At 37.8% G+C, this 11,801-nt stretch overlaps 1 protein-coding gene across 1 annotated transcript; it reads left to right on the top strand.

Moving 5' to 3' along the window:
- Positions 1 to 6,524: 6,524 nt before the first annotated feature.
- LOC120011456 (E3 ubiquitin-protein ligase ATL6-like) lies at positions 6,525 to 7,904 on the top strand. Its single transcript, XM_038862575.1, has one exon. It carries the CDS (start codon positions 6,685 to 6,687, stop codon positions 7,768 to 7,770), a length of 1,086 nt encoding a protein of 361 aa, XP_038718503.1. The 5' UTR covers positions 6,525 to 6,684; the 3' UTR covers positions 7,771 to 7,904.
- The last annotated feature ends 3,897 nt before the right edge of the window (positions 7,905 to 11,801 follow it).

The raw sequence follows: 11,801 nt of genomic DNA, 5'->3' as shown, positions 1-11,801 counted from the left end.
AATTTGATTTTTATTTCAAATAAAAATATATATCGTTGGATTCGTCATATTAATAACTACACATTTATGATTTTGTCAAAGATTTAAAATCTTTTGTTCCACCGATTGTAGTAGCTTGATTGTCGTAGCTTCCACAGTTGGCACCACACAGTGTCAAAAAATCTTTTGTTCCACCTGTGTCAAATTTCACTGTCGACCTAGTGTGTTCTTTGCACGGTTGTCGAAGATCTCGCTCGGCATTTCATTGATTGTAGATCTTCGGGTCTATAATTATTATCATTATTATATAATTGAAAACATTAAGGATATTTTGATCATTGTTTGTAAAACATAAACCTACTATAAATATTTTCATTGTGAAAGCCTAACTGCAAAGAGAACAAATGCTTGAATTCAGGTAGAATTAATCAATAAAATTTATCATAGCCACACGTTCAATGTAAACAAATTTGCCCCATTGTCCACCCCTTAAAAGGCCTAATAGAGGGTGGGAGTGTATCCTCATTTATATAAGTCACCAAAACCATTCCCAACCAATGTGGGACTCCAACACTCCCCCTCACACATGGGCTGAGCTTTATTTACCCTAGGCACCATGGGAAGCTGATAAGTGTAGGCCTCCTCCATCGGACCACTTTTTGTGGCTAGGCCTTGCTTCGATACCATGTTAGAAATCATTTTTTACGTCCAGTTGTCGTATAGGCCAATGTCGAACTAGTGCAACTGTGATGACCATACGAATGGTCCCTGGTTTAATAACTGGTGAGAAAGTTTCCGTGTAATCTATGCCATCAACTTGATGATATATATCCTTTGGCGACCAAGCGAGCCTTGAGTCTGTCTAAACTACCATCAACCTTGAGTTTAGCTTTATACACCCACTTTGAACCAATCACATGTATTTCGGATGTCCGTGGAACTAATGTCCAGGTGCCATTGGCATGTAGTGCAGTAAGCTCGTCAAGCATGGCTTGCTTCCAACCTTGGTGAGAAAGTGCAGAGCGAACCGAGTTTGATTCTCTTGGTATGTTCTGAGTTGTGACACTCAAAGCATACTTGGGATTTGGTTTTATTATGCCAGCTTTTCCACTAGTGATAATTATGTGAGCCGGTTGTGGAGGGCGTGAAGTTGTAGATTCTTCTGGAATTGTAGTGCCCTGCAAGATAGATTGGTCATTGTTAGTGCCAAAATCAGAGTGTGAAAGATTAGAAGTTGTAAGCATGGGCATAGAGGTCTCCTGTATGGTGAGATGCTTGAAGTTGTTGGCTGGACAGTAGGTGCATGATCAGTAGAACCGAGGCTTGCGGGTGCGGCTTGAAGTTGTGACTCATCACAAGTGACCCGAGGATTAGCTGGGGTAGTAGATGAATTGTTTGATTTGGCCGAGCCTCAATGGTAGTGGATGGTATAACCGGGACTAGAAGATTATTGTGACTAATGTGTCCAGTAGGTGGCACAGCTGAAATGGACATAATATCATCACTTAGATGGTCAGTAGAGTGCATGGCTGGAATGAACATGTCATTTTGTGTGAATGGGCTGATTGGAGAGCTAGTAACATCAGCTGAAGTCGGCAAAACATCATCACTAGATGTGGTGACAATAGGTTGCACAAGTCTGTCCGTTACCACGGGCTGCAATGCCTTGAGTCGATCGGGTACAAGTGATCAAGGTTGGTTGGTGAAGGTAGTGAGCAAGGTGCCTGATCATTATGTCAGATGCTGGTGCTCTTGATTTCGTCAATCCATTCCTCGAAAATGAGCTGGACCCGATCAACAGCAGGTAATGTTCCATTGAGTTGTTTTTGTTTGCAAGGAAAGCTTGTTTCATCAAAAACAACATGGCGAGAGATCAACATTTTTTTGCTGATGACCGGGTGATAGCACTTACAGCCTTTGTGTTGTAGACTGTATCCTACAAAAACACAAAGGACACTTTTAGGATCAAGCTTGTTTGTTTTTTTGTCCCATATGTACGAAAAACATTTAGAGCCGAAGACACGAAGAGAAGAGTAGTCAGGATGTTTACCAAGCAGTCGAAAGAAGGGAGTGTCAAAATTGATACCCGATGATGGTGAGCGATTGATTAGGAATGGGGCTGTGCTGAATGCTTCAACCCAAAGCTGCAATGGTAGACCACTATGAAAGAGCATGGTCATGCCAAGTTCCCATATTGTACGATGTCGTTTTTCAACCATACCTGATTGCTCAGGTGTGTAGGGACAAGATAATTGATGAATAATTCTCTATGATCTAAAATGAGACCCTAATTTGTTATTAACAAATTCACCGCCACCATCAAAATGAAAGACTTTTATTTTTTTATTAAATTGACGTTCAACATATTTTTCAAAATCAAAGTAGACAGTAACAAAATCAGCTTTTGCTTTAAGAGGAATAATCCATGTATAAGTTGAAAAATCATCCACTAAGCATGCATAATATCAAAAATTACCAACTGATGTGACAGGTGCTGGCCCCGTAAGTCACAAAAAACTCTATCAAAAATGGCATTACTTGAATTTGTAGAACAATTAAAAGGTAACTTACTAAGTTTACCTAACTGACAACTATCATAAAACAATTGTGATTTATTTGTGCCTAGAACATTAATGACTCTCTGTTTCTTCAAAAAAATTAAAGTACCCATGTGAGCATGACCCAATCTTTGATGCCATAATTTTGGTGCTCCAGATTTAAATCAATATAAGACTGAGCTTCTGGTGAGTTGTGAAGGATGTACAAATCACCCTTGCGCATTCCCGTGATCACCTGTTGTCTTGTTTCCCGTTCCTTAACACAAAAACTATCATTAGAAAACTCAAGATTTAATGGATATTGAGTAGTTAATTGGCTCACATATTCCCAGCCGATGTGGGACTCCAACACCCTCAAATTCATATGAGGGTTAAGCAAATGTCCTCCAGGATGATTTTCCTTTACATTTAATCTGCCACTATACTAGTGAATTTCCGCCAATCTTTGCTTACTCCCCGAAACAACGGCATCCTAGCTAGTGGTCATAGTGATGAAATTGAGAACATCTAGTGCAGTAGCTAAAGACGTGAAGCCAATTTCTTAAAACACATAGAAACTTTAGCTCTTGTTTGGTATCACTTCCAAACATAACCCGGGATAAAAACCCGGCCTGGAACTTATCCGGGACTAACCCGAGCCCGAAACTCTGCCCAAGCTGAACTGAGATCAAAATCCTGCTCGGGACTGACTTGGAATCAAAGCATGGCTCGAGATCGATGTCAGCCTTAGACGAACCTAGGACCGATGTTTGGCCCAAAGCCTGGTTTGGGTCAACCTGACATCGAAACCTGGCCTGGGACTGAAGCTTGCCGGGACTAACCCAAGATCGAAGCCTGACCCGAGATTGACCTGGATCCGAACAATGACTTAGACTTGAAGCCCGACCCTGGACTAATTTGGGCCCAAAGCCCAAACCAAGACTGACTCAGGCCCGAAACTCGATTTATCTTGGACTTGGCCGGGCTTGGACTGCCATTTTTTTCCCAAGCCTGGTCGATGCCTGACCAGAAGTCTGAATAGTCAATCAGATCTTGGGCCTTAAATTTTCAAATGGGCCCAATGCCGATGCCTAAATATGAGTCCAAGAACGAGAAAAATGAGAGAAAAGGGTTCGTACACAAGTCGTGTGAGGGAGAAAGAGGGTCATCATGTTAAAAACTTATGAAAAATTTGTTTTCCTATTTTTAAAATTTTTGAAAATCTATTGTAGGTTTTCATAAAAACCAAAATAAAAAAGACAAACAAACACTATTTTTTTTTTTTTTAAACCAAAACAAAAAACTACAAATAAGAGTGATACCAGAAATGACCTTAGTTTACTAAACAAAATAATGTATGTATTAATCATTGATATAATCACAACTAGCTAGTTAATCAAATCAATTACATTCACCGTTAAATTATAAGGTAAGTTAGGTGATTTAAGAGAGAAGTCATGCATGAGTTGGTGATAAGTTGGAAATATACAAATAAATAATAATCCAATTTAATTTATAGGTGCCCCACAGAAGCAGTGGTCCTGCATGGCAGCTAGTTATAATAGTATGAACTCGAATTGTTATTATGGAATCTAATTAATAAAGCTTCACTACTTGACTTGACCTGAGCCACCCAAATTGCTATTATTTAATTCAATTACGTACACCGAATCTTATTCTTCTAGATGACCATGCTCCATGCATCTTGTTCTTCTCCTCTTTCGACAAAGTCCACACTTCTCCTCTAACTAGTGGTTGGCTATTAAACACAATTGAATCAAATTCAAAATTTCGACCATCTAATCAAACAAAATATTCATGGTATTTTGTCACGACTTTGACCATCTAATTAAACTTGCAAGTCTAGAACATGTGTTGGCCTCCATGCATGTTGATTCCAAACATCAACCCCACTTAAATTAAAAATTAATATTGGATTCATCTCTATTATATCACAAATCAAATTAGAAAATTTATACCATTGTACAAGCGCATGTAATATTTCATTCTCATTCTTAATAACCTCAACAAAACACATCTCTCAATACATTTTGTTGTCTCCAATAACATGTTATTGTCAGGGCCGGCCCTGAGCAAGGGCGGGCCTGGGCGACCGCCCAGGGCCCCCAATCTGGGGGGCCCAATATAAATATATGTAAATATACATAAATATACATATCTGTCAAAACTCGAAATTAGGTTACAAGGATCCATCCACGCATCAACTGCTGTCTGTGACTCCATTGGCTGCTGTCTGCTCCTCCACCTTGACAATTTACGACCCTAGGTGGCTAGGTGAGTTGCGACGGACCCCATTGTGTAAGAGACGAAGACCATTGCAGGTCAGTTTCTACTTCTTTGTCCCACTTTCTCTGACCCACTCCCGCTATCCTATATTCCTATCGAATATCGATTTCTTCTATTTCCTTCTTCTGCTTCTTTGTCCCACTTTCTTTGACCCACTCCCACAATCAAATATCGATTTCTTTGTTCTGTTCCACACTCCCACTTTCTTTTTTTTTTGTTATGCACTTCTGCCCCACTTTCTTTACTTTGTTTATAATTTTTTTAGTCATTTAGTGTTCAATTACAAAGTTAGAATCAGTGTCTATTTAAAATTTTAGAACCAATCAATTGTATTTACTATTTAGTGTTTAATTAGATTTACTGATTTAGAACCACTGAACCAGTGAGTGAAGTTATACTATACTTTGAAGTGAATTTTGACTTTATTGTCTTTATTTGAAGTATGTAGTCTTTAACTAAGATTTTCTAGTATGTGAATGACTTGTTATTATTTCCTAAAAAAAGACTAATCCGTAGAAAAAAACAATTTGATGAAATTGAGCAGGAACACACCTCATTTTCTGCTGAGGAATCGTTTAGGGTTTCTTATTTTTTGGTTGTTGTTGATGTTGCTATTTCGTCTTTGAAGAACAGATTTGAACAATTGGAAGCATTTGAATGTATATTTGGCTTTTTATTTGATCCTAAGAAGTTGGTTAAGATGGAATACAACAATTTGAAAGAATCTTGTATCAAGCTCGAAGCTGCTCTAACACATGGCAACAAATCAGATATTAGCTCCGATGACTTGATTAGTGAATTGCAAGTGTTGATCATTTATTTACCTGCAGGAACAGAGACAGCCATTCAAGTTCTTGAGTTTGTGGAATCTTTGAATTGTTTACCAAATGTTTCTATAGCTTATAGAATTTTATTAACTGTTCCAGTAACTGTTGCATCAGCAGAGAGAAGCTTTTCTAAGCTAAAATTGTTGAAAAACTTTTTGAGATCAACTATGTCACAAGAGAGGTTGAATGGATTGGCCATCTTATGCATTGAAAAGCATATGTTGAATAAGTGTGACTTTGAGGTTGTTATTGATGATTTTGCTTCTCAAAATGTTGTGAGGTCTAAGATATTTATGTGATTTCATGTAATTTTCAAAATGTATAATTTTTTTTTCCAATTTTTGTAATGACTGATTATAAATTTTATGTAATGAAATTCAAGGCGTGATGGCCTAGCCTCCCAGATTTGGGTTCCAGCCATCAAAAATTTCATGTGTTGTATTTTATGTTTATATAAAGGGCCTCCAAATAATTATATGCCCAGGGCCACCAAAAGGGCAGGGCCGGCCCTGGTTATTGTATCATTGTGGTTACTTTTACAACTTACGCATGCATTCTGGACTTGACAGTAATCAGTGAAAAACTCGGATGATGATTATGTGAAATATTATATGTACCAAAGAAAATTAATTGATAATTACGTAATACGAAGTAATTAATTAATTAATTAATAAAGGTCAATAGCAGCCGCTCCATCGAAATTGTGGACAGGTGATGAATAATTGTTGTTAAAATGATCGATCCTACCCCTATCTACCACGTGTCCACTTGGCACACCATGACGAAATCCCTGACGTGTTGACTCGTGAATGCGAGGGAAAGTCCACCCACTGGGTCCCACATTGGAGACATCCTAATCGGAATCCTCTGTCTTAGACTCTCGATGCTCCCGCCTCCTTCCTTTCCATCTCCGCCATTTATAACCTTCTATTGTCCTCACTCTTTGCTTTTCTCTCACACAAAACCATGCCCAACAATCATCGGTGATCAGTAATTATTCAGTCGCAGCTCAAGCTTGATTGTTCTACTTCATCATGAAATATTGCACAGCTATGCGCGAAATCATTCATCTTACTTTGCTTTTGTTGTTCCCGTCCGCGATGGGCCAGGGCTCGATGAGCCCGGATCCGTATTCGTACGCAAAGTTCTCGCCGTCTATGGCGATAATCATCGTCTCTCTGATATCAGCTGTGTTTTTAATGGGATTATTCGTTATTTGCATCCGCCAGTGCTCGAACTCGCGCAATGGTTCGGGAAGTGTGCGGCCTGCCACCGGACGGTCGCGTAGGGCGGCGCGTGGACTGGATCCAGCGGTAATCGAGAACCTTCCGACATTTCCTTACTCCGAAGTGAAGGAGCTCAAGATCGGGAAGGGAGCACTGGAATGCGCGGTGTGTTTGATGGAATTCGAAGACGACGAAACGCTGCGTTTGATCCCCAAGTGCGACCACGTGTTCCACACGGACTGTATAGATGCTTGGTTGGGCTCTCACACCACTTGCCCCGTTTGCCGCGCCAATTTGGTGCCGGAACTCAGTGAGTTAGTACCTAATTTACCTGACTCGGATTTGGAGTCAGACATCGAGGCCCAAAACGAAGTTGTACCAGTTGAGCAGGAAAGAAACGACTCGGTGTTAGTCCAACAACGACCACCGGAGCCTGAAGTGATGAATGTGAATCAGACTTTGAACAGGAACCGTACACGTGGATCGAGATCTGGTAGACCACCTAAATTCCCTAGGTCTCACTCGACCGGGCATTCATTGGTTCAACCGCGAGAAAACATGGACAGGTTCACTTTGAGATTGCCGGCTGATGTGAGGAAGCAGATAATGAACCGCCGACTAAACCGGGCTACGAGTCTGCTTTTGTTGCCTAGGGAAGGAAGTTCAAGGCAAGGGTACCGAAACGGGAGTAGCAAAGGGAAAAACTTAGGGCGATTCGATCAGCTAGACCGAAGTACCAAGTCGGACCGGTGGGTGTTTAGCATGACACCTCCATTTTTTAGGAGAGAATCGTCGTTCAGGTCGAAGAGAGTGGCGGCTGACGGCGAGGGATCTTCAAGGCGGCTACCTGAACAAGAAGCCTCACTTGCTGAATCGAGTCGGCCTCCGGTTTAAAAGCCAATTTTTGTTTTCTTTTAAAAAATAACTTTATCACGGTTTTTTAATATCTTCTTATAACAGTATTCTCCAGTCAAGTTCTGTGTATACTGTATTAGTGTATAGTACTTTTAAAATTATTTTTTGTATTATCGATTTCTTTTTTTTTTTTTAATCTTTCTAATCTTTACATAAAATTTTTTTTTCACGAGTAAGCCATCCTGGAACAAGACCACGAAGGCATGAAGGAAACAAAAACAACAGCAATCTTTTGACAATGCATACCCCTGTGTTCGGTGATACGGGTGTCGGGTTTGAGTATATATCCGTGTGTTTGGTTCTTTAAATTGAAAGTTGTCATAAAGGGAGACAAAATAAAGCGAAGAGTAGCAATACCCTTATCATGCATACCCCTACACCAATACGATAAAGTAAAATGAAGAGTTTGGATATCTTAGTGCCGGACTTTATTCTCAAATAAGCTTGGTAATAGATATAGTAATGAATTCCAAAGTTACCGTGAGAGAATAAAGTCTAACAAGCCTTGAAATCCACTGCACAAGTAAGGAATTAAGCTTCCTTGACACCGTGAAATTAGGTTTCTCCTTTATTCATATGGAAAAGCTTGCTTGATTCTCTTCTCAGCCACACTAGGGTCCACACTTGCCCCCACTCTTCGCACAAATTAAATCTTCACTAGCATAGATGAATTGCGGTCCATATATATCTGTCCAGAACATAAATAACCTTAAGGCTGGTTCCATTCAACTCCGATTTTTGTTTTGTTGAACCGTATGCATCGAAGGATGTATGTACGGCTCCTAAAGGATCGAATTTTATCCTAATCAACCAACTTTATCGAGAAAGATTACTTTTTTTAGGCCAAATAATTAATACCCATCTCGTGAATCAACTTATTGATCTTATATTATATCTAACTATGGAGAGTGATGCCAAAGATCTTTATTTGTTTATCAACTCTACAGGCAAATGGGTAATACCTGGGATAGCTCTTCACGATACTATGCAATTTGTGCGACCAGATGTACAGAGAATATGCCTGGTAATTCCTCCTTAGTGGATGATTGGTGAACACATAGGATTTTCCTAGCACCCTAGAGCTCCAAATTCATTATTGGGATGCTGTGAGTCAAATATTGACCAAAATTGATTCATAATCTTTATATGATGTTTGTATGAATTAACCTACAAAGAAATATGAGATAAAACTCCTCAATTTGCATGTAAGCTCAAAAGAGCTTCATTGAAAGCACTTAGGTTAATTATAACTAATACCAACCCAAAAAAATTATAATTCATGCATAACAAATCAAATCTAAGTCATTTATAATATCCATGCCAATCCTTAGATCAGGATTCACACATATGATCACTCAATTTTGCAAGGAAAGCTCACATATCACAACTTCAGATATGCACAAGTGCAATAACTTCATGCACATAATTGATCAGGGATAAGTTAGAATTAGTTTAAGATCTCTCAATATGAAATGTTCCTTAATGTCTTAAATAAATTTTATTTCAAGAATTATATATATCAAAATTTATATGAGGAAGATATGTCATTTGAAACAAGTATTGAAAAGCCTCCCAAAACTATATATATGTGTCTATAGATAAAGGAAAAGAATGGGCATTTCTTTTGCGGTAGTGCTAGGTATCCCAAAACTAAGTATTGAAAAGCCCCCAAATCTAGGTGGCAACGTTGATTAACAAATATAGGACATGTAAAATATATCTTTTTTTTACAAAAAATACTCCTATTTATTTAAAACAATCGATACAATATTCTCTCACACACCATTGACATCATCTCGATGACATCACTATTTTTTACTTTTTGTTTTTCGAAATGAAATTTCAAAATGTTTATCTCTCAAAATACATGTTAGATTTTGAAAAAAAATTACATATTTGGCATCAACATGTAAAACTCTTTCCAACAAGACTCATTATCGATATTTTTTACCTAACCCATCCTTAATTACATTCTTTCTGAAAAAATGAAATTAAAATTTTTTTTAAAATAAAATAATTTATTGTAACTTTGAAATTAGGCCTTAAAATATGAAATTTAAACTAAATTTACATTCCAAAGAAGCATAAATCCTTATTTCTATATTCTTACTAGAATTACATTATTTTTGAAAACAATATAATTACAGGTAGGGCTGTCAAAATTAACCGAGAAAATCAAATCGCCCGACCGAACCGACCAATTGGGCGATTCATATAATACATGTAAGTGAAAATAAATCGATTATGCTAAGTTAAAAAAACTGAAAGTTTGGTTGGCCTTTTATTTATCGAGACGAACCGACCAAAATTATATATTTATAAATATTAATAATATATAGTTAAACGGTACTACTACACATCCCTAAAATATATATCCCTAAACTTACATAACTAGGTGGCATGCCACCTAGACATGATGACGAAGCAATTTTAAAAAATTTGAATAGTTTACTTGCAAAATAAAAAGTAGAATAAAAGCAAAATAAAAATTTTAAAAACTATTTCTCTCTCTCCGTCTCTCTCTTACCTCTCTCCCCATACTCTACCCATCCCCTCATTCTCTCTCTACTCTCTCCATCTCTCCCCCTCTTCCTCAAGATCCATGGCATCAGAGACCTTCTACTCAAGATCCATGGCATCAACATTGTGACTCGGGTTTCCATTGATGGCCTCCTCCTCAAGCTCTTCCTTTCGATTCGAGTTTCTATCTATTTTTCTTCATCCCTTGCCGTTATGGCGTCCACCAGCAAATCTGAGCCTCCAACGGTGTTGTCTAGGGAGATCTAGAGACCTACCAAGAAGAAAAAAGGCGATGATGTTTCTTGTTCAACATCCAAGATCTACAAGATCGCTTACTAATTCTTGTTGTTTCATCCATTCATGTTGTTGATCTGACCTTATTTTAATGATTGAAGGATACAGTGCCTTATTACATTATTCTAAAAGGGAACAGTGTCTTATTACACTGTCCAATCTGGACAGTGTAAAAAAGGTTTTGAGTTCATTTGTTTGCGTTTTAGTTTCATAGAAAATGAATTGAAATTATTTTGGATGGAATTTTTATGGGATTTTATGCTCTGACTCATTGTTACACATTAAATTTAATTAATTACGCTGTCAATATAATTAGTTACACTGTCCATTGGGACAACGTAATAAAAAAACTATATCAATTTGAGCCAAAGCATCCCAATAGGATATTGCCTTATTACATTGTCTAGTTGCAAACAACGTGACTAATTATCATTTTTCAAAAGAGATATCGCACTAAGACACTTTCTTTATTTTGGACAACGCAAACAAACCTTACAGTGGATTATTACATTGTCAAAATAATGAGTTACACTGTCAGTGTAATTAATTACAATGTCAATGTAATAAGCCACTGGTGCTTCCTTCGTCCTTTTATAGATTTCAAACATAAGATCTGCGTCTTTCATGGTTACTTAGTTCTTAAAAGTTCACCTATTTTCTAAACATTCTAAAAATCATTTGTTGTGGACACTCCAACCAATATATTGCTACTTCTTGATCATCAACTTCCGGGGTGTTCTCTACATGTTCACTCCATCCCGAAGACAACGTCTTTCACACTAATCACCAACACGAAACCTTAAACGAACCTCACAAAATTTAAAGAAATCGCTGTTCTATTTTTTTCTTGAAGATGTTGCGACTTGGAGAAGAAAGAAAAAAGAAAGAGGGAGAAGATGGAGAAGAGAGAGAAGAAAGAGAAAAGAAAGAGAAAAGAAAGAGCGAGAAGATGGTGAAGAGAGAAGAAAGAGATATTAAAAAAGAATCCCTAGATAAGAAGAGAGAGAGAATGGACGAATACAATAGGAGTAGACGACAAAAAGAATCCCTAGATGAGAGAGAAACGGGAATTGCAGAATTAATTATATATTTGATTTAATTGGTAATTTGGTTATTTAATTGGATATCTATGTGTTTGGTTATTTAATTGGATATCTATGTGGCATGCTGAGTTGTACAGCCACATAGATTAGGGA

Source organism: Tripterygium wilfordii, chromosome 12 (genome assembly GCF_013401445.1).
Source record: "Tripterygium wilfordii isolate XIE 37 chromosome 12, ASM1340144v1, whole genome shotgun sequence".
Classification (NCBI taxonomy): Eukaryota; Viridiplantae; Streptophyta; class Magnoliopsida; order Celastrales; family Celastraceae; genus Tripterygium; species Tripterygium wilfordii.
This window is presented reverse-complemented; position numbering and strand designations above follow the sequence as displayed.